Below are 23,996 nucleotides of genomic sequence, written 5' to 3' on the forward strand. Positions count from 1 at the left end.
CAAGAAGTAGCAAAATAAATAATCAAATACAAATCACAGACAATTAAAAGAATTAAAGGTAAAAGGAATATTGAAATCATGACTAGTAGCAAGAGTAGACTTCCATTAAACTTAATAAGCAGCTTTGGCTCAATTAACTGTTTATAAATTTAAACAAAATTAATTCTAGCAGCTTAATTCTGAGTTTAACATCAAAATAATCCCTAACAGTTGGGAAGTGGAAGGCTATCTATCCGCTCTTATGTATTGAAAAGTTGGATTACATTCTTTTCTAATAGTTTGTAAGCAGCTGCAGTGTCCCATAAAATAACATTATTTTCTCATGCCCACAATTTAGCTGGGAAAAAAAAAACCTAGTGATGTATTTTTCCTTGATATAATTTCCTTTAAAAAAAACTATCTAAACAGGAAATATCTCACTAAAAAATCTGATGGAAAAAACTCTATCCTGAAAGCAGAGTGGTCTCTGAAATGGTGCCAAATGAAAACTGCTGTGATAGACATTTAATTTTTATAATTTCTTGATTTAAAAAAAAATTATTTACTAGTGGTTGAAAATTATTTGTTGTTGTTTGCAAAAATTAAGGAGCATATCAACACATTAAAGTGTTTTTCTTAAAACTAGTACTATGAGCTCAGTACAGTAGCATCATGTATTTAGAAAAATGAGTTAGCAGAGGTATTAGTAGCTATTATGGGAACAAACTCTATGTTCCATACTCATGCAAATCTCCCATTTTCTACAGAATTTAATGGAAGTTTTGACTGACTATGGAGTTCATGATTTCACCTAGCAGTAATGCTCTATTACCAGCATTAAAAAGCACAAGAAAATCAGAGGGTGTAGAATGCAGGGTGTAGTATCAAATAGATATTTAGTCAGGACTCTCCTGAGTTCCTCCATTTAGCAATTACATTTCAAACAATAGCACACACAAACTTGTAATCATTTTACTTATGTAAACTGGATAACAAACTTAATTGTACCAGAGGCTTTTTCCCTATAATTCCTCAGGGATCAGTAAACAACAAAAGGTTGTTAAACATGCATTTATTGCTAAAGGACTCTGTCAGCAGTTTTGTAGACATCGCTATGATATGGGAGTAGCTCAGGTTTCAGAAGTTGTCTAATAAGCAGTTTGAAAGTAGAATGGAATTCACAGCACCCTAGTGATTCTAATAGTGATGCACATAGTGCATCAATGAGGATTTATACCATAAATATATGCTTAGTGAAAATACCATGTGGAATTGTCAGTTTTTCTTAACTAAACCAACCTTTCTGTTTTAAACGTCCCATATACAAGTTGACCATTTAAAACTGGATAGTTACCTATAAACTAAGTGTAGCAGCCAAGAATATCTAATTAATTTGATGTTTGTGCAAGATACAAAGGGATAAAGATCATGGAGGTGATTTTTCTGTAGCAACAGGGAATGAATAATATATATAATTTAATACAGCTGTTTTATATCAGCACATCTTTCTGTATCTTTTAGGTGGGGTAAAATTTTAATTAAAACATAATAAACTGTTGCTGCAAAAAACTCATTGATTCCATATTTTGTACATATTATTGTCCCTAAAATCACTCTAAATAATACATTATAAATCTAAAATGTTACTAAAAGGATGAACATTTATTACTACCATAGTAAATAGAAATGCTTACACTGAAATACTTCTTTAGATTTTTTATAACATTAATTGATATAGACGAACTTACATTTTCATCTTATGATTAATGCAAACCCCAACAACATTATTTGCGGTTTTTGTTTTTATATCTGCCTTCTATGACCTCTGTTTTATTAATCTCATTTTTATTCTCCATGTAACCTACAGTATTCCCTTATATATTAAATTTTATTTATGCCTTTTAAATTTGAGTACAAGTTGCTGTCAGAAGAAACATATTCTCACTTTTAATTATGCCCAGAACAAAAATGTAAAGGACCCAAAAGAATCATAAAATGCAAAGGGGTAGACCATTTCAGTGGATTATATGGCAAATGCTTCAATACACAGGCTTAACAGTCCCATATGTTATAAAGTTTTGTAACAATTGGTCAAAGCCACCTTACATTCTTCTGTACTAAATTTATTTTTTCACAGTATTGTTGGCCCAAAACAATTATTTTATCCTGTATTCGTCACTGTAAATCCTAGCTTTCTGAAAAAAAGGTATTAATCTATTTCTACAAACTGTCCTTTTCAAGTGACTAATGTGAAACATTTGTATTTAGATTTTCTGTCCAAATATTTCCAAGTGGCAGGAAAACTTTGATTCTTTAATCTGAATAGTCTCTACCTCCCATGAACCAGTTTTATTAAAAGTCTGAGTTTGAACTTAATAATAATTTAACATTTTATATAATGAGATTCATCTTCAAAGCACTTTGCAAACATTAACTGATTAAACCTCACAATACCCTGTGAGGTGTCGGTACAGTAAGCATTATTAACTAATATGGAAAGGTTAAATAAGGGGGGAGTCTCTGTCTGATCCAGGATTAGAGCTATAATGATCAGACCACAGGACCATGCCTTTCTCCCAACATACCTCTAAGAATAAGGCTAAATATCTTAACTCAAAGCTATACTGAATGCAAATGTTGGAAAAAGTCAGGGTCTTAGAAGTTGAATTTTTTTCTGTGTTTCGGTTTTGTATTTTTGTGATTCAGTTCAAAGCAAGAGGGATTTATCTGTCCATTTAAATAGTGATTTTCATGCAAAATTATTGAAGTGTGCTGTTCTCTGAAATGTGACTTAACAAACGGGGTCATGGGTTCTATGTGTGTTTCAATGGTTTGTGTGTCAAATTTGCTCCATTTACAAGAATTAAAAAAAAGCTATTCTATCTGCCAGCCTTGCAGATTCAGCCTAAGAACTGAGGATCGAGCTGTGTTCTTTCAACTGTATGCATTATCACCAATAATAACGGTTCTCCTTGTGAAACTCACTTAAGTCTTCTGATGGAGGAGGAGCAGAAGAAGAATTTCGCTCACTCTCCTACAGTTATATTTAGCTAATATTACTAACAAAAGTAAAGGGTAGTAAATGTTTATTTTAATCAATAAAATAAACTGACTACTCTTAATATACCCAGGGAGCAGATCTGTTGAGTAACAATGTACCATTTTTATAACATTGCCTTTTTGATCATAACTGTACAGAAAGTGTTATTTAAAGCTTACCCTTCCCATGCCTTTTGTAACTGTCCATAGCATTTTGCTAATTGTCAAAAATATGTAAATAATAATAGCCAAGGTATAGGATATTTTCTGGGAAATATTCCCTCTGATACTTGATATTTTCTGGGAAATACCAACCAGTTTTGGGGTACTGGAGGCCCAAGGTGAAGCAGAGGGGCATTTAACCAGAACCAGTCATTAATTCCCAGATATGCTTTGCTCTGAGAGCATTTTCCATTATTTAATAGCGGTAAGGGCATGGATTTTTGTATGCAGCTTTAATGTATTTTGGCTTTCTAGACACTGAGCCGTGTTCTGGTAAATGGAGCAAAGCATAAGTAAAAGTGCTCTGTTCTGTGAAGAGTCACAGGGCTGAGGGATGGAATCTTCAACTGATCAGGGTGCTGGTATGGTCAGGCTGCAACAGCTAGTACAGGATGTGTAGGGAGTTCTGGATGTGGCTACTTTGTCTCTGCTGGTGAGATTATGAGCCAGTCATTAGTACTCAGAAGAATCTTTTGCTGTGTGTTTTGGACAGTAAAAAACTACAGGAGAACCGTGATGTTTCTGTTTTAAAAAAAAAAGGCTATTACTGAGTGGCTGCACGGTGTCAATTTATATCTTGTCATACAGTTTCCCTTGCTGTGGGGTTGTTGGCAACTATACATCTTCAGGGAAGATTTATTAATGGCATGGTGTTCTGGACTGCTGCAGTCTGCAGTGACCCTTTCTTTGCAGATGTGTGTTAGGATATATATGCACATCCTTCTGACTTGATAGCCTCGCATTTGGAGCAATTGCCTATCAGTCATTAGTACTCAGAAGAATCTTTTGCTCCTGAAGAATCTTTTTTCTGATGTGCTGAGGCAGAATGACTCCATTTTGGCCAAGCCATCCCCACTCTTTCAGAAAGAGTGCACTGATGTCTACTTTAGAGACCGATTTGGCGCATGGCCATCTCCATTAAATGTCCATTGCTGGCACATGTAAAGCAATATAAGAAATCATTTCTGCCACAGATCTCGGATCTGCTCATGGACAGGATAATTTAACTCTATTTACAGTGCTGGGGAGGGCAGCTTCTCCCCTTGCCGCCTTTTAATCCAAATGCTTTAATTGCTGTGGTGATTATTATGATTACGTAACTAGTGCTTTTCAAATTCTTAAATTGTTCCATTGTAAGTATAATGCATGGGTTTAATTTTCTTTCCATTCTGTTCTATTTAAGGAGAAAGAGCGGTTAAAGCAAGAGAAACGCGATGAAAAAAGATTAAATAAAGAGCGTAAACTGGAACAGCGAAGATTGGAATTAGAAATGGCTAAGGAGCTAAAGAAGCCTAATGAAGATATGTGCTTAGCAGACCAGAAGGTAATCATAATAATGTAAATTTACTTTTTATTTTCTTGCCCCTTTTTAATCCTGTTTCTTTCGTCTCTGTCTCTTGCCATTGTGTCAATAATTAATTCTTCTTACTGCAGCTGCCCCTAAAAACATTCCAATTTTGCCTTAGATAACTGTATTTGCAGTATTATCTATATACTAAATGTAAGCATTAACTAAAGGATACTACAAATACTGAGGCAATATTGTTTTAGTTATCTAATGAAATTACTTTTGAGGCTGACCTACTTTTGAGGCCGCCAAAAATTCACATGCTTTCCTACTTCAAAATATTAAAGTAACCTTCATGATTATTACTGTAAAAGTCTCTCTCACTACATGAACCCAGCTGGAGCCTTCCCTGTAGACACGGCTTCTCCTGGGGCTCCTTTCCCCAATGTAATCCTTCTCCTGAGCTTGAGTGTTCCTATGGTTCCCTCAGGACCAGTCTGTCTCAGCTCTCAGTCCTGTCTACCAGAGAGCTGCTTTGGAGAGACATACTGGGTAAGGTAGTATCTTTTGTTGGACCAACTTCTGTTGGTAAGAGAGAGACGCTTTAGAGCTTACACCAACAGGAGTTGGTCCAACAAAAGATATTACCTCACCAACCTTCTCTCTCTAATATCATGGGACTGACACAGTGACAACACTGTGTACAGAAAGCTACTTTCTCATTTTATAAGATTCCCCCCCGTGCGCACTATACTCTGAACTATAAAGCACGACAAAGGTGTGGAGTCTGAGTGCCACATCTAGCCCAGCGTGTCAGTAGTAAATAACCTGTGAAAATAGTGGAATTATTTCACCCTTCAGACCCCAACCTTTTGTAGCTTATTATTAACATCAAGTCTTGCAAGTTATAGTGATCTTGGAAGATCCTACTGAATCTCTCATTGTTTTTCTCTTTGATTTTCAGCCTTTGCCAGAGTTGCCTCGCATTCCAGGCCTTGTTCTCTCTGGAAGCACATTTTCAGACTGTCTCATGGTGGTGCAGTTCTTGCGCAACTTTGGTAAAGTTCTTGGTTTTGATGTGAATATGGATGTCCCTAATCTAAGTGTTCTTCAGGAGGGCTTGTTAAACATAGGGGACAGCATGGGAGAAGTACAAGACTTACTTGTAAGGCTCCTCTCAGCTGCTGTTTGTGATCCAGGACTAATCACAGGATACAAGGTAAAAAAAAAAAAAAAAAAGTCCTAAACACCTTACAATGGTAAACAAATAATATTAATAAATAAATTATTAATAGTAACCATTAAAATCACCCACTTTTCCTTGATACTCTCTCTTCCTTGGACTCCAATAACTATACTTTTCTGGTTGTTCTCCTATCTTGCTGACCACTCTTTCTGTGTTACCTTCAGTGACTCTTCTTCCTCCTCACTCTCACCCTTTTGTCATTGTTTCCCAGAGATGTGTCTTTGATCCTTACATTCCCCCTCTCCCCCATACACACCTTCTCCCATGATCTACCATCACCTCTATGGGCACGTCTTTGATTCCTCCTGTTCCTTCTACCCTCACCTCCAGGTTCTCGGCAAATCTCGTTGCTTCTTCCTTCAAAATCTGCTCCTTCCCCTCTAACACCATTGTCAAAACCCTGATTGACACCATGATTCTCTGCCTTTTTATTTTTATTTATTTATTTTTTTTCTTGGACTAATGTAACCTTTTACTGAAGCCCTTTCTAAACATTCTGAATTGTGCTAGCCAATATCTATCATTTTCTGACAAATACCACTTGGCATGTTGGTCTGCTTTTACTTAACCTATTTAACGTACATTAGTGTTATTTCAGTTTTTTGAAACATACAATGGATGCATGCATTTTGTTGCACTGTGCTGTCTGGACTCAACTTTAACTTTGGGATTGGACTCCCAAAACAAACAAACAGACAAAAGTGTTATTTTTAACCATAATGTATTATTGGGTCTGTTATAGTATTTTATTGTTCTTATGTGATTGACTGAAAAACTTATTTTTTAGGCCAAAACAACTCTTGGGGAACATTTGTTGAATGTTGGTGTCAACCGTGACAATGTTTCTGAGATTCTACAGATTTTTATGGAAGCTCACTGTGGGCAAACTGAGCTTACCGAAAGTCTAAAGACCAAAGCTTTCCAGGCACATACTCCAGCTCAGAAAGCATCGGTACTTGCTTTCCTTATTAATGAGTTAGCATGCAGTAAAAGTGTAGTGAGGTAAGATTTTCTAAACCTTTATCCATGCTGTACAAATACACCATATAATGCATAATGTGTACATCATATTTTGTTATAGTAGAGTTCTGTTAGTCCCTGTTGTAGCTAAGGGTGAGAGCTGATTTCTGTTATAGTTCCCTATTTTCATATACTCACAACTTTTCAAAAGAAAGACCTTGGGAAATTTTAAATTTTCCATACTTGGTTTATGCCCAGAGGGAATGTTCTTCTCAAGACTTTGAGCAAAATCAAGGTTCTGATTGCTCACGACTGCAACTAAAAGTGATTAGAGCTGTGCTTTCAACATATAATGCTCTATAAAAATGCTAATTATTTTAGAAAATTAGGGCCTAGGTTTCTCAGGTTGGGTATCCAAAATGAGTGGACACTTTTGACAATTTTGGCCTTAATGTCTCTGTGTTTGTGTCCCATCTGTAAAATGGGGATAATACTACCTATTCTCTTAAGAGTGTTTTGAAGATAAATTCATTAATATTTGTGAATGACTTAGACACCATGATTAGAGCACCATAGAAATGCCCAGAGGATGTTAATAACTTTGTGTTTGGTACTGGGTTTGAATAGTCTGTGGCAAATAAGGCCTTAGGCCACTGAGTATTATAAAAAGAAATATTGAATAACTACTTATTCTCTCATTTCTTTAAAACCAACTCCTTCTCCAAACTCAAAAACAGCTGCAGAGATGTTGCTCAAAGTTTTTAAAAGAATATCCACTGTGTGTGCAGTCCAAGTTGCACTTGCAACCTGAATTCTGGTATTTCCTAACTTTTGAATGCTTACCCTTGCAATCTTCCTGTTCTTTTAATGAAGTATTTTTGGATGTAATTTTTATATATGTAATATATATTTATTGTGTGTGTGTGTGTTTCTCAGATATATGCATATTCTTGCTTGGTGATATTTCATAAACTACCTAAAACTTTTGGGTTTTTTTGTGTTTGACAGTGAAATTGATAAGAACATTGATTATATGTCAAATTTAAGAAGAGATAAATGGATGGTTGAAGGCAAATTGCGGAAGTAAGTTATATTTCCTTAAATATTTCTTTTGTGTGTTTGTTTAAATTTCTACTATAAAGATTTGTTCCAAAGACAAAAATCAGCTAAGTTGTGTTTTTAAAAAAAAACAAAACAAAACAAAAAAAACTGCAATACTGTCTTAATAAAGGATATTAATTTAACTTGTCCCAAGGCCAGTATTTTACAATCGTTTAAAGATGTGTGAGATTCAGTGGGTTACTATGCCTCAAAATTGGAAGAAAATCAAATCCATTTTGCATTCTTTGAAAGAAGTAAACCATTTCTTATTCAAAGGTTACTTTAGCTGTCAAATTGTTATTGATGTTAAGAAACTGATTGGACCTGCCACACTTCTCAATTTTCATTTTAAATATGCTTATAAAGGACTTGATTGTTGTTACAATGGACACCCTTAAAAAATTGCCAGTTACTTTGATAACTAAATAATGCTACCTCACTATTTGCAGTACATCCTCAGTGTTCCTATAGTAAGTGTTGGGAATAATGCAAATACTGAGGTAATCTCATCTATTTACCTCAGGAAAAATTGGCAAATTTTCAAGGGTAATCACTTGATGTCCCCTATTCTCCCATCGTACAAAACAAAATTCCATACAGCAAGCATAATAGCTCCATCTACAAGGAGGTTAGAAGGCAAAGAAACTGTGAATCACGAGGTATACAAAGCCAGGCTCCGCTCCCATTCCGTTTGTCATCTTTGCCTCCTATCCAGGAAGCATTGAATCCTTTCTCGGTCCTTTTCTTCAGGTACTTTATGTTTCTAATCCTATTTCTCCCTTTTTTCCCTTTAATGTGTCTCAGAAGGAAGAAAGAAGAAGTAAAGAAGAAGGACAAGAGGGAGGTAGAGGAAAAAAACTGACCATTTAAAAAAAATATGGGGAAAAAATGTAGCTGTGGACCTCTGCTAATACTGCAGGTTCCCAGACTACATAGGTATAATGGCTTTATCTCTTGGGGCAAGCCCAATCATTCTCCCATCTCATCTGGATCCTAACAGGCCAGTCCTCTCCTGTGGGTATGTAGTTGAAACAGTGCTGCTGAAGCTCTGATGTAGTCAAGAAATCTTAGCCGTCTTTATCTCCTCAGGGATTCGTTCTTATCTCTCTCCCTCCATCAAACTGTCACTTATATCAGTGGGCAAAGGGCGACGAAGAGCATGTGGCTGCCTGCAGAACCAATGAGTTCATCCTTCTGGGCAGAACACTGAAGTACCTCAGGCAGGGGTCTCAATCAAATCCTTCAGATTTGGTGTTGCTGTGGGACACCCACAGTAGATTGGTTTCCCTTCTCTCAGAGGAACCACCTCAGTTGTAAACAGGGGCGGCTCTAGGATTTCCGCCGCCCCAAGCAGGGCGGCGCGCCGTGGGGGGCGCTCTAACTGTCGCCGGTCCCGCGACTCCGGTAGACCTCCCGCAGATGTGCCTGTGGAGGGTCCGCTGGCCCCGCGGCTCCCGTGGACCTCCCGCAGGCATGCCTGCGGATGCTCCACCGGAGCCATGGGACCAGCGACCCCTCCGCAGGCACATCTGTGGGAGGTCTACCGGAGCCGCGGTCCCAGTGGACCTTCCGCAGGCATGCCTGCGGGAGGTCCGCCGGAGCCGCCTGCCGCCCTCCCGCTGGGACGCCGCCCCAAGCGTGCGTGGTTGTAAACCATAACCACAGATCAAGCACATTGTTGTCTTCTTTTGGGACTGAGGGAAGGAATGAAGGCCAACATTTTCAAAACTGACTAGTGATTTTCGGTGTCTCCATTTTCAGGTGCCCAACTTGAAGCATCTTTTAGAGGGCATGTGTGCTCTGTACTTCTAAAAACCTTGAGGTATCTCAGGGTGGACATCCAGAATTTAAGGCCTGTTTGAAAAGTTAGGCCATGGATACCTATTCTTTTCCCTTGCCTGATTCCAGGAATGTTGCAAAGGTTAGCTCAGATTGGATTCATGTCATTTTCTTTGGCCCCATATCTTTGGTTTCCAGCCCCAGTAAGACCTTTCATTAGGTTCATGCTGAGGTCAGATTATGCAGGAGTTCATTCCCTTCAAACACCACCTTTTGTATGTGTCTGGAAGTGAAGAGGATTAAAGAGACAGCTTTCTGAGACAGGGCTTTCTCCCCTGATTGGGCTAAGTGGCCGGACACAATCAGGAAATGTTCCACCTTTGTCACCTCCTGTCCTATTTGGTGCATTTTTGTTAAGTTGTGCTCTCGGGAAGAGTTCTCATTGGTCACTTGCTCCTTACGACATAGTGACTGCATTTACCAGGGTTCACCAGGGCCTTAGAGTGCAGAATGCTGCCTTTAGGTGTCTACTTTTCATTTTCAATGTTATGCAAGCCTCGGTTTATGTCCTTCAGAGTCGTATCTGTTAATTTGCTTTCCACTGAAGTGGTCTTTTTACATGCCCTCTTCTCTTTTAGGTGCATTTGAGAATTTCATTCACTTGTTATTGAACTTCTTTATCAGCTGATGTTTCTGGAAAAAGTTGTCCTTCAGGTTATCTCTGGATTTTTATACCTAAAGTTTTGAATTTTATGTTAGTCAGCTATTCATTCACCTATGCTTTTGCCTGATATGTTAACTCTTGTGCACAGAAAACTTTCCAGACTGGTGGTGAAGGCTGGAAAATTTTACTTCTCAAAGGCCTGGTCCACACTGGGGGGCAGTGTCGAGGTAAGATACGCAACTTCAGCTACGGGAATACCGTAGCTGAAGTCGAAGTATCTTATCCTGACTTACCTCCCATCCTCACCACTCAGGATAGACGTCCGCGGCTCCCCCGTCGACTCCGCTACCGCCACTCACTCCGGTGGAGTTCCGGAGTCGACAGGAGCGCGTTCGGGGATCGATATATCGCTTCTAGATGAGACGCGATATATCAATCCCTGCAAAATCGATCGCTACCCGCCGATTCGGTGGGTAGTCTGGACGTACCCTTAGAAAAAGGATAAAATTTTCTAAAGTGCTTAAGTGACTTAGGCTGTTAAGTCCCATTTTCAAAAGTGACTTAGGCACTGATGTTCAGTGAGGCTTATGAGCCTTTTGAAAATGTCATTTTTGAAAATGGGACTTAGGTACTTGTCACATAACTACTTTTGAAAATTGTATCCAAAGTATATTAGTAAGTCTAAAAATCTGTTTCCATGAGCAAAAGAAGGGTCTAAGATCTTCTACATCTTCTAAATCTTCAAGTGGATTAAAGATATTTTTAAATATGTCCTACCAGGAGGTAGGTAATTTCTCACTGCCAGGGCATGGCTACACTAGAGAGTTTACGGCAATGCAGCTGCACTGCTGTAAGGTCTCTAGTGTAGCCACTCTAAGCCGACGAGAGAGAGCTGTCCCATTGGCTTAACTACTCCAGCCCCCGCAAGTGGCAATAGCCATGTCAGTGTGAGAAGCTCTTCAGACAACATAGCACTGTCCATACTGGTGCTTATGTCAGTGTAACTTATTCACTACCCTGTGCGTCATAAGTTATGCCAACATAAGTTGTAGTGTAGACATAGCCTTAATCTTCTAAAGACACTATTATCCCTTGAGCAGTGAGAACTGAGGCAATGATAATGATCTACTCTGTGTAGGAATACTGCACAGTCCTCACTTCAGTCTTTCACCTTCATTACTGGCTAGATACATCAGCATTCTAGAGAGCTGACATTTTTGTCAGTTCTCTCTCTCTAGGCTGCTGTTTGAGAAGCCACCTACTTTCACACTTCTCATTATAGCTAGCCACTTGCTGTATGGAATGTTGTTTCGTAGGATGGGAGAAGTGGGGAAGTACGACAAGGAAAAATTACTTGCTGGTAATTGTGTTTGTCGTAATCCTATCACGTTTCCCATCCTTCGTCCCTCCCCTCTTCTCTTACAAAACATTTGCCTTTTCTACACGCTTTTTTATATCTGCTCTAGATCAGTTATGTTTTTGGCCTGGTCTTTAAATGACTATTTGAGCCTGGTTATATATATCTTCTATGATTCAGTGTGTTTGCCTGCTAGCTTCCTGATAGGTAGAACTATAACATTTGCTGTATGGAATCTTTTTTTGTAGGATTTTGTAGAAGAGGAAAGTCTACAACAATCATAAATACTGGTATGTAAGTTTCTCTTTTATTTCTTAAAATTAATACATCTGTTAACCTCTGAGTTACTTTAGCTGGTTACAATTTCTTAGAGAGAGTGTTGTGTCGGGAATGTGAAAAGAGCAGCCAAAGCATAAAGACAAATAGAAACATGTAAAATAGACCAAATACACCTAAGAAAGTTCTATTTTAAAAAAAATACAGGATCACGGGTCAAGTTTACTATCACCTTGCTAGCGCCAAGATCACTTCAGCAAAATGATGTTCTTTGTTTTACTATCATCCGTTCTCAGCTTTCCCAGACACGCATGTTTAATAGTGGCCTTTTAAAATGGGTGGGTAAAATGCAGATTTCAGCATGTGCAGTGCAAAAGAAAAAGGGAAAAATTAATAGAGGAGGAAGATTGGAATGGGCATTTCTCTTTAGCTTACAGGGCTGCTATTTAAAATTCCTCTGGTCCTGCATGCCTTTTATATAGGAATTCAGTGTTACTCAGAAGAAATTACCCTGAAGGCAGGAAATCCAGTGCAGAACTGAATAAATTTTTATGGGTCAGAATTCTGTATGAAGTGTTCTACAATGTGAATTTATTATGTCAATCTCTGATAACAAACAGTGAGATAGCAGAAGGTTGTTGTAGGACAGAAGTAAATTTGAGTTTAAAATGAGTGATGCACCTTGGAATGAAGTACAGAGTAGAGTATGTGTATGCTACAACTACAGTCAATAAGACCACTTGCATATTATGTGTTTAAAGGCTTAGAATCATTCATGCCAAGAAAACCGGCAAGAGAGACACTACAGTGGGTGGTGATATAGGAGAAGAACAGCATTCATTGGGTACATCCACTCCAGGCCGCAAACGGAGACGGAAGGGAGGAGACAGTGATTATGATGATGATGACGACGATGATAGTGATGATCAAGCAGATGAAGATGATGAGGATGAAGAGGACAAAGATGACAAAAAGGGAAAGAAGGCAGAAGTCTGTGAAGATGAGGTAGGGAATATTAATTTAACAAATGATAACTTTTTTTTTAAACATAAAAGAATGGAATTTTCTTTCCACTCCTTTATATGATAGATTTGAAGACAACATTTGTCGAAAATCTTATAAAAAGGAAAAAATCATAATACGTGAGAGTATGTGTTAGATTTGTTTTTAATTGTTTGGTATTTTAAGTTCTTTGGTAGACTTTTCCTTTCTTTATTCTTTAGCCAGGTGTCTTTTGTTTGTTTTTTGTTTGCTTGTTTTAGCCTAATCTAGATTTTCATTTCTCTGAGGACTGCCTTCCTACCATTTTACGTAGACTCTTCAAAGAGGAAAAGGCTAAATCAGATCCAGGGAACCAAATGTTTTCTAGCAAATAAGCATAAAAGTAGCTTTCCGGAGAGTGGAGAAGGGGATGTGTTAATTATCAGGATAGCTTCAGTTTAGTCATTGGTACAGAGAGAAATTATAATAAATAATATCCACTATGAAACTGAGGTATCCGGTGTGACTACAAGCTGAAAGAAGGGAAGGGTTGTTTGGGAGCTTAAGCTGAACCATGTATGTGTGTATATTTTTAAAGTTAAAGGATAATTGAAATTTGTTGGCAAATATGACCTTTGAGTCTTTACAACTTCTCCAGGTTGATGAGGGTGAGAGGAATGGTCTTTTGCAGTTCCACAGTACTTGATCACCAGCTCCAATATTTTAATACCCAACATCCTTATAAGACACAAGGCGGGTCATTACGAATATTTATTAGCTTTTTAAACTGAACTGCCTTTGTTATAGTCAAACTGAGCTTTTTATAGAAATTCCACAGGATCTCAAACAACATCACACAAGTCCAGTGTGGTCTGGTGGAAGAAGCCTGGGAAAGGAGCCACAAAAATGCTAAATTTGAATCCTGTCATTTGCTCTAGTTTGCTATATGGCCTCCAGCAAGTCACATCACCTTTCTTTCTGTCATTTTACCAGTCTGTAAAATAAGGTAGTCATATTTCTTTACCTACAGTGCCTCACAGTTGTGTTGTGAGACTGATTAATGTTTGCACAGTGCTTTATATGCAAACTAGTTGTTACACTCAAATCCATACAAATACCTTCGATTAAAAACTAAGCATCAGCTGTAGGAACTCTCCTTTTGGCCACCATTCTGGATTCTGTATGGAATTACAGTAATCCCTTCCTGCTGTCTTTCTGTCCTTGTGAGTAAATATAGGAGATACTGCCAGAAAATCTTTGTGTGTGAATGGTCCCATAAGCAAAAAGAGTGAACCTTTAGAAATGCAATCCCCTTGAAAATACAAAATATGGATAGTGTGCAAAAAAAGGACAGTAGACAATAATGTTTCAGCAGGAAGACTTACTTCATAAAGTCTTATCTGTGAAGATTGGAAGACTCCATGGACCTGTGTCTTCTTTAACTCACAGCCATATCAATCAATTCTACAGACTTCTGATGTTATTAAATGCAAAAATGAAATTTGAGAGTTTTCCCTAAAACTATGTTAAATACCACAGTGACCAGGCTGGGTACCAGGAGTTGGGGACATTCAACACCTTTAATTAACCTTCTCTAATTATTTTTAACTGTGTGAAAAAGTCTGGGTGCTTTCTGGTTCACTTAAAATATCCCAGAATGTGATATCTGTGATAAATACAGAAAGTCCCACTGCAACCCACGTTATGTGTGATGTTTCACAATGTTGCATTTGTGAGCCAAGAAGCACAAAAAGAATTTCACAAAAGTTAGAACGATTTTGCAAAGGTTAATGAAATCTTATTTCTGTGTGGAATGCCTCCCTTCCTCATACCACGCCATCATGGTTATTGTTGGAATTTAACACACAAATTTTGGGTTTAATTCCAGTTCCATTTTTGCTTTTCAGTTCACCTTTAAAGTATCTGAGGTATAATTTCAGCTGTTCGCACAAAGAATCACATAGGGGAGGCTACTATCTTCTGCTTCAGGGTGAGGAGTAATTGAGACTTCCCAGGAAAGTTATAGAACTCTCTTGGAACCGTACTGTAGTTCGCCAAGGGCTCACTGAATTGAATTAAAATTCTTATGGAAATTATCCTTATTTCTAGCTGTAATTTCATCAAGGAGAATTTAAAGCTTACAGTTTTCAGTGATAGAAGGTCTCTCTTTAAAAATCAATAATAGCCGTACTAGTATTTCCCATACAAATTTTTGTCATTTAAAGTGGCTTTGCATTTTCTTGTGAATATTGAAAGAAGACTCCAAATTCTCTCTCTCCAAAGATTGATTGATCAGATTCTGACATTATTCCATTATTTAATGTGAGAAAATCACTCAAAAATGAATGTAAAAGAAGACACAACTTTATGAAACGTAATAAACTAAATTATAGTTTTAAGTGTGTATCTGCAAGGTGAATTATTTTTTTCCTGTAAAAGGACAAAGTCTCAACAAAATCGACTGTCCACCCACTCTCCCTATACATATACATCTGGGAAGGAAGATTTATAATACTTTTGTAAAAGTAAAAATATATTTGGCATAGTCACGTATATTCCACAGACAAATAGTTCCAACTTCTGCACACAACTCCCTCTGAAGTCAATGGGAGTTGCATCCATGTCTTAGGGTAGAATTTGTCCCACAGATTCGACATGACGTATTTGTTACATGAAGATCTTGTACTGTAGCATTAGTAGGATGTAGTAGCATTACATTATCCTGAAATAAACTATCATGACTGTGTATTTATTGGGTGTAGGATGATGGGGACCAGGCAGCAAGTGTTGAAGAGTTAGAGAAACAGATTGAAAAACTCACCAAGGTAAGAGATTTCCATCAATTTTAGTGTCTGTCTTATCTGTTTTTTCTGCCTCTAACACTTTCTCTGCATGGGTTTCTTTCACAGGGCAGAAGGAGACACAGATCCCAGCTCATCTTCCCATTGTTACTTTTCTTCCCATTCTCCATGCACTTGTGGTTGATCCCCAACCCTCACATGTTAGTAGGTTAGGGAGTTGAGGAAATAAGTGCTTTTACTTCCAGTTAATCAGCTCCCAACGTACCTACTGCTTATGTTTTTACTTTCACTCTCACAGGATATCAGTTTACCAGCCACCCTTCTTTAGGTGTCTTTTTTTCCTCAGTCTTTGGTGAGTGCTGTCCAGAACCCATCCCTTGATAGTGGGGCCTTTTGCGATACTGGGACCTACAAATTTATCCTAATTGTGAGCTCAACTGTGAAAACTGAGTAGAAGTTCATAAAGTATCACAATAACCTATAACTACAAATGTTGATAGAAAAGTTGCCAATGCAAGACAGAATTAGGGGAAACAAAAGGCCTACTGATACAACTCAAGGACTGTATTAAAATAATGCTTGCTAAACAAGGAAAGTGTGGAACCAGAGATCAGGGAACCAGAATTGGTGTGTTGGAAATTTAAGTGCAATTGTGTGGACAAAATAATGAGGCGACAGGCTATTGTACCCACAACCCCGTTTTTGGAGAGAAAGAGACTTTAAGGAGAAAAATTGGCCATTGGAGCAAGCTTCGCCATCATGGCTGCCACCTCCGCCATATTGTGGGACCCCAGGCCTTCATCATCTTGATCCTGAGAGATGTCCTGGCCAGACTAGAACAGAGAGACCTACTCAGATGACATTGCTATCTCTGCCAGCTCCAGCTAAATCCAAAACGCCAGCTGGGATGTGTGACTTTGCCACCTCCACCCATCCCCTGTGTGTTCTTTTCCTTCCCCACCTTATTTCTTTTCTTTCCTGTCTCCTTTTGCCTCTTTTTTTAATAAGAGTCTGGCTTAGCCAACCAAGACTGTATATCTTGCAACACTGCTGTAAGCTTGTGACCAGAAAGTGACAACTAAAACAGTACTGAAATAGGCCAATGGTTGTACACGTTTGCCAGGTCTTGGAGTGGCTCATAAGACCATGTGCCATGGCTGTTTTTCCAGTACTGAGATTGCAAGTGAAAGTCAACACCAGAGACAGAAGGTGCATTTTCTATCTTTGATATTCTGTTCTCTCTCCTTTTGCGTGTTTGCTGTCTCAGGAAATCGGACTTTAACAACCGCAACAGTAACAGCTCTAGCCCATCTCAGCTAACTAACGTCACCTTTCCCCCAACAGTTGTTACCCTCCTTGATACCATTTAAAAGACTGTTTTTTCCTTCTGAAAACTCTCTTCAGCTAAAGAGAGAGGGAACAAGGGATGTTGTTAAAATGAAAGTCTTATTTAATGCTTTACATTTTAAATGCTGTAACTGTTTTCCCTTATTTTCTGTATCTTTAATGAAAGGTATTTTTAATAGTGTGATTGCCATGTACTAACCAGGATAAAACCCGAACTTTATTTAAAAGTGCTTAATGTTGGACAGTCAGCGTCACGTTAACAACTTTAGCCCATGTATTCCATCTAAATTAATACAAAGAGACCCGCTCTCCTGAAATGTCCTGTATGTGGTTTTCCCTTTCAATTGTGATCTGTAATTACCCGCTCTCTCCTGCTATTGGTTGACCTTCAGAACCTAGTTCCCAGGCATTGTAGAGGGGAGACCAGTTAACTCGACTCTTTGCTTTTAAATTAAACATGGGGTGCTAAGTGCACTTGACACCACCAGTTAAAGGGTCAGCTCTAGTATTAATAGCTTTATGTTTTCCAGAGGATGGAGGCAATATAATTAGCGTTAAATGTGAATATTCTTCTGTAGGATTTCTGGAGTGAGCGCTGCCATTGGCCATAGAAATACTATGGGATATTAAAAGCACTGTGATGTTATAGGGAAAGGAAAGATGAAAACAAAGAAGAATAGACTAGAGGTGACATATACTTAAGATAATAGCACGAAGAAATTTGCAAGAAACCTCCACAATATCGGTCCCTCTATAAATTTGTAGGATTTATAGGCTACTTTTTGGTAAGGAAGACAAGTCAAATTTGTTCTGAACCTTGCAATGGTGAAGACCATTCCTGAATTCTAAAATAGCCAGGTGCCTAGAGTATGGCCCAAAACGGCATAGACTTGAATAGTTGCTTATTCAGTTTCTGAAGAGTTGTATATGTTTTTGAGTAGCACAGTAGAATCAGGTGTTTAGATAATGGCAGTTGGTATAGGAAGGGAAACAGGTTAGTAGATAAGGAGAATAGAATGGGGAAAATTTGACGAATTGGGATACTATAGTGTACCTATTTTATTTATTTAAAGAGAGTTCATCCTTCCAGGCTTTGTCATTGGTTTGTCTACTGCTCCCAGCTGCAATAAACACCCAGTTCTGGGAATACTACACTGCTTCCAAGAGTGCCAGTTTAGCAGAGGAAGGAGTGGGTAGACTAACTGAAATTCCTGTTAGATTCCTCCACTCCTCCCAAAAAGTACTTTCTGTGTTTGAATAAAGGCTTTATGTTCAGATATTACTGAACTAATTTCTCTAAGCCAATTGAAATATTCATTAGTTTGTCATCAGGAGCTACAGAATCTCACGCTGCGCTGGATAACTTCAGCACTCTGAACACCATTTACTGTATTGCATAATTGATAGGATTTTGGCTGTTCCAGTGCAATGAAATCATGGATTCTATTGTTCTCTGAATGTTGGTATTAAAATACAGAACAGATACAACTTTTAGATAATGTTTTCACCTCTTAGCTCAGAGAGCCGAGCATCCTGACAGTGAAGCTGATAAATTTAGGATATATCAAAGAGTGCCCGAGCTGATTATTTAAAGACAATTTGGCTTTTTAGATAAAACACTTGTGTGAAATATCCCAAGTAAATGCTCATGTGGCCACTGAGCTGTCATTTGGCCTTGCCCGAACAGATATTTTATACTGTAACAACTGATTTTTTTCCCCACTGAATTATAATCCTCCACCCTCCATCCCCCTTTTTTTAAAACAGCAACAAAGCCAATACAGAAGGAAATTATTTGAAGCCTCTCACTCTTTACGCTCAATGATGTTTGGTCAGGATCGTTACAGACGCCGGTATTGGATTCTACCCCAGTGTGGGGGTATTTTTGTGGAAGGCATGGAAAGTGGTGAAGGTAAGTACCACAAAGGAGTAATCGTAGAAATTGCCATACAAAAGTATACTGCCTGTGCATCTAGTCTGTTATCTGTGTCTTCAAAAATGGCCTGTTACCTTCAGGAGAAGGCTAAAAACTAACCTGTGATAGCCCTAGTTATTTGTGCAGTGCTGTTTGATGAGGCTAAGGGGAATTTTTCTGATTTTTAGTTGGTTAATTTATCCCTTGAAACAGAGAATTAATATCCTTTTGTTAATTTTTGATTTAGCTAGTGTAACTGCATATGAAATCCTTTAATTTTGCTGTGATAAATGAAGGGGGAGGGAGGGAGCTTCCTTTTATGGATACCCAGCCAGCCAGCTAGCTATAAAATACCTCTTGGTAGCTGTTCTTTACTTGCTTTACCTATAAAGGGTTAAAAAAGCCATAGGTAAAAAGAAGGGAGTGGGCACCTGACCAAAAGAGCCAATGGGAGGGCTAGAACTGTTTAAAATTGGGGAAGACCTTCCCTTTGTCTGTGTGTCTGTTGTTGCTCTCTGGAGAAGAGGGGAACAGGGCAGCAGTTATGCTGTGAGAAGCTGAAGGCCAGGTATGAAAATCATCAAAGTCAGACCTAGAATTGCTTATTTGGAGCCCAGATATGTAAGTAGATCAGAAAATGTGTAGAAAGACACAATTAGGTTTATTTTGTTTATTTCTTATGGCTTGTATATTCCTCTGTGCTAACCCCAGATATTTTTGTTGCTTGTAACCTTTAAACTGAACCCCCAGAAACTATTTTGGGTGCTTAATTTTTGGAATTGCTCTTCTAAAAATCTAGCAATAGCCTGAGTTTTCAGATATATTTTCTTTCTTTTTGTTTTTAATAAAATTTATCTTTTTTAAGAACAGGATTTGGATTTTTGTGTCTTAAGAGGTCTGTGCACATGTTTTTTAGTTAGCTGCTGGCAACAGCTGCTTTCTGTGTTTTTCTTTCTCAGCTCTTCGCGGGGGGGTGGGGGGTGAAAGGGCTTGAGGGTACCCCACAGGAAGGAATTCCCAAGTGAGCCTTTCTGGGTTCCAAGGGGTTTTTTGCATTTGAGTGGTGGCAGAATCTACCCATCCCAGGTCAGAGAGAAGCTGTGACCTTGGGAGTTTAATACCAGCCTGGAGTGGCCAGTATTAATTTTTAGAACCCTTGCGGGCCCCCACCTTAGTGGGAAATCAGCCTTGACAGTTGCTAAACTATTTCTCTATATTTTCCTTGCCAATGAATTCTGCAGGTTCACCACAGAATGTATGAAGAAGCATTTATTTTTGTCTATTTTAATTTTCTCAGGATTTATGCAGATATTCAGAATGTTTTGTGTTTAGAGATTACATATATGATGTAAAATAAAATGGAACATGATTGTTATACAATAAGATACTCTCTTCAGTTCTCTGCTAAAACAATAATTTCTTTATCAACCCATAATATGGTTTTATGCTCCTCTTTTTTTCTGAGTGAATTTCCCTCCAGGAGACATTAAAGTCTATTTTACTAAAATTTAAATGGAGTTGGCTGATTTTGATAGTTAATATATACCTATTCTACAAACTTTTTTTTTTAATTTACCTCAAGTCTAGATACATGTCAATTTTAGAATTCACTCATTAGAATTCCTGGATATAGACCCAACCCATGATTTTGGTTCCAGAACAGATCCATTTTTCAGTTCTGGTTTGGTTGCAGCCAAAACCGCCATTTTCACAAGATTTTGGCCCAAGATTGCAAAAATCTCTCCAAAAACTCCTCAGAAGATGCATTCTAGGTATCTCTCACACCTATCCCCAATATTTTCAGTACTGTCTAAGTGAAACCTGAGCCCTGATTTGACCTCAAACCTGAATCTCAAAGTCGTACGTAAACCTAATCATGATCCCAAAAGTAGTTTCCTAATATTGTGTGTGCTCTGTAGGCCCTCTCTTTCACCATCCCCTGATTATATTATGCTCTGAATTAGAAACTGGTGTGAAAACACCAAAAGTTGTATGGAAAAAGAAGTTGACTATCAAATGCTGTAGTGCTTGTGTTCCTTTTCCTATTTTCCAAAGTGTCTTATCTTTTGTACTGTAATAATATTTCACATAGTGTATTTTAGCCTAGAGAATCCTAAAGAGCTTTACAAACTATATGCACAGAGAACCACTGAACTAGAGCTTCCTCTCTGGAGGTGCTAATGAAACTGCACAGAAATTTTGGCCAAAAACACCAGAACAAACCCATATTCTTCTAAATTAGTCTAGAGGGATTCTTAAGGTCCATGCAGATCAATGGGACTTCTTTTTTTTTAAGATCTCATCTGCAAGATGTCTCCCTGCCCACTTCATCCCCTTTTCAGTAAATTGCATAGTAGTTAGTTTATTACCTCGGAAGGATGAAAGTCTGAGTTGGCCCTGCTGAGTTTTGAAACTTATGGTTCCTGGGTGTAGGTAACTGGAAACTCGATGCATAAAACACTGAGCCATCTGTCCAGTTATCAAAAGTACCTCCCTCTAAAGCTTTTACCTGTACAGTTCCCAAAATTGTTTCTTTCTGTCAGGCCCATTTGGGATCTCTTGGTAAATTCAACATTATTAGTACCCAGATACGTTACTAGAGTGGTGGGTGCATTAAAAATTCAGAAAGAGAGATGCAAAATTATAGCAGTACATTTTCCTTGCTATTGTGCTTTTTTCCTTGTTGAAATTATTCTGGTTTTGCAGAATGTGCAAATAACCCCTGCAGGTGTTACCAGCCATAGATGATAAATAGGGGCCCTGTTTATCTGTAATTATGCAGCTGCACTAACTGATGCAGAAACTAAGCAAACAAATGGCTGCCATGCTGAGCGCTTTCCCTTCTCTTTCCGCCCTGCTCTCTGCCATTTCCCCCTCTTTTGTTCTTTTTGAAGATTCTTATTAATGCTTGTTGACATATGTTAATAAGGGCAGAGGAAGACAGAGGATTGACGGGAAAACAGGAGAGAAGAGAGAACAGAACAATTTTTTTCCCCATTTATAAACTGGTCCTTCCCCACCTCAAAGATATTCGAGCTGACATGGACTCTGAACCTCAGCATTTTGTATTGTAAATTGTTTAGCTATTTAAACTATTCTATTCATCTATCTACTTAGCTATCTGTAGATCCCAATCATTATATTGTGTAGGTTCTTCAAATAATTTATTTCAGATAACGAGTAAAACAGGTAAAAGTAGCCTTTAGTATTTGGTAATTAAATTCCCCGCTTTCTTTTAATTAAAAAAATTAATTGGGTGGATTGTGAATTTTAATGTCCTATTTCTATCTTTGGGAGACATCCAATCTGTGAAATAGAATTTTTTTTTTGGCGTCTTCATTCTTATTTCTCCCCCAGCTGGAGGGCTGACAGTTTACAGAAATAGCCTATAAATTTAAAAGAAAATATCCTTCTCTCTTGGTGTGAACATGAAACTTTTTGGTAATTCTGTAGTCAATGGTAACTTTTACAAGCACAAAGCTATAAAAATGTTGCCCCTTCCAAAGAAATTAGAACTGACAAACTGCTCCAGAATTCCATTGGTGTTCTGTATGCAAGTTAAGTGAATCTCTTAGCAATTTCTGGGGCAAAATCCTGGCCTTGTTGAACTCAATAGGAGTTTTTTTACTAAATTCAGTGCATCCAGTTTTTCATCTCTGATACACAGCAAAGTTTAAATCTGTTTTAGATTTGGTGAGGGGAAAAAAACACAATACAATTGACAACACTATGAGAAGGGTCTGTGAGCATTTTTGTTATAAACCTCTTTTCAAACTGTTTTGAGTTGGCTGTGAAATTTCGTCCACATGGAGGTACAGTGTAAAGTGTATTTGAGTGTTGTGTTTGTCCTTTTACAAAATATTTTTCAGAGCTTGAAGGCAATTTCATAGAGTACATGGTGGTCTAGAGCACGTGGAAGTGACTGAAGTTTTTCTTTATATAAAACCTGATTACAGGAATGGTCTAAGTTAGATGGTTCTCCTTTGATATTTTAAGTTTACAGTTGTTTCAATTTTGCAGGTCTAGAAGAAATTGCAAAAGAAAAAGAGAAGTTAAAAAAAGCAGAAAGTATACATATCAAAGAAGAGATGTTTGAGACCTCAGAGGAAAAAGTAAACTGTATAAATACAAGTCACTGTGAGCAGAAAGAGGATCTTAAGGAAAAGGATAACACTAATTTGTTTCTACAGAAGCCTGGCTCTTTTTCAAAGCTAAGCAAACTGTTGGAGGTAGCAAAGATGCCTCCTGAATCTGACATTATGTCACAAAAACCCAATGGCAGTGCAGCAAATGGATGCACACTATCTTATCAAAATAACTCTAAAAACTCCCTCTGCAGCCTTCAGCCCACCATATCACAAAGCAGCTCTGAAAAGTCAGATTCTAATAATCTTTTTAATCCCATTGCAAGTGGACCAGGGAAGTTTTACAATTCTCCATTAATTCCAAATGACCAGTTGTTAAAGACTCTTACAGAAAAGAGCAGACAGTGGTTCAGCCTTTTACCAAGAATACCATGTGATGATGCATCAGTTATCCATTCAGATACACCATCTGCTTCTTCTTCGCTAACTCTGCATTCAAATCCTCCCTCAAAATCACCTTCACCAGTCCCATCTCCTCATATCACTTCAACCTCTGTACAGAGTCCTATGGGAATAAGTCCTTTTGCATTATCATCACTTCAGGTTGGTACTTAATTACAATCTAAGATGTCTGATCTAGCAGTCCTTACTCAGGCGAAATTCCCTCTGAGAGCTGATCATACCATTGAAATTGTACCTTTGTTCCTTGTATTTTTTTAAAACTATTGTAAAATGTAACTCATTCTTAGAAATGTTTTTTTTATGCTGCCGAGTACTATTTGCTAAAAAGATTTAGATTGGTAGATTAGTAGGCAAACAGGGATGTTTAAATTAACAATTTGTGTGATTTTGTGTGTACTGTTTCAAATCATTTGTATTTGTATAAAGAAGTTGGCAATTGGTAGTTGGAAATTGAATGAAAAAAAGATAACTACAAATAGTAATTTTCAGAGCTG

At 37.9% G+C, this 23,996-nt stretch overlaps 1 protein-coding gene across 34 annotated transcripts in view; it reads left to right on the forward strand.

Annotated features, from left to right (window-relative positions):
* Positions 1–23,996, forward strand: part of BAZ2B (bromodomain adjacent to zinc finger domain 2B) — a 343,490-nt gene that overhangs the window by 287,590 nt on the left and 31,904 nt on the right. For all 34 annotated transcript variants that reach the window (XM_039493566.1, XM_039493561.1, XM_039493551.1 and 31 more), the window contains 8 exons: positions 4,424–4,564; positions 5,493–5,747; positions 6,562–6,776; positions 7,743–7,817; positions 12,673–12,916; positions 15,655–15,717; positions 18,808–18,952; positions 22,976–23,643. In XM_039493566.1, coding sequence (XP_039349500.1) covers positions 4,424–4,564; positions 5,493–5,747; positions 6,562–6,776; positions 7,743–7,817; positions 12,673–12,916; positions 15,655–15,717; positions 18,808–18,952; positions 22,976–23,643 — 1,806 coding nt within the window. The remainder of the gene's footprint in view (positions 1–4,423; positions 4,565–5,492; positions 5,748–6,561; positions 6,777–7,742; positions 7,818–12,672; positions 12,917–15,654; positions 15,718–18,807; positions 18,953–22,975; positions 23,644–23,996) is intronic.

This window comes from Mauremys reevesii, linkage group 11 (genome assembly GCF_016161935.1).
Source record: "Mauremys reevesii isolate NIE-2019 linkage group 11, ASM1616193v1, whole genome shotgun sequence".
NCBI lineage: Eukaryota > Metazoa > Chordata > Testudines > Geoemydidae > Mauremys > Mauremys reevesii.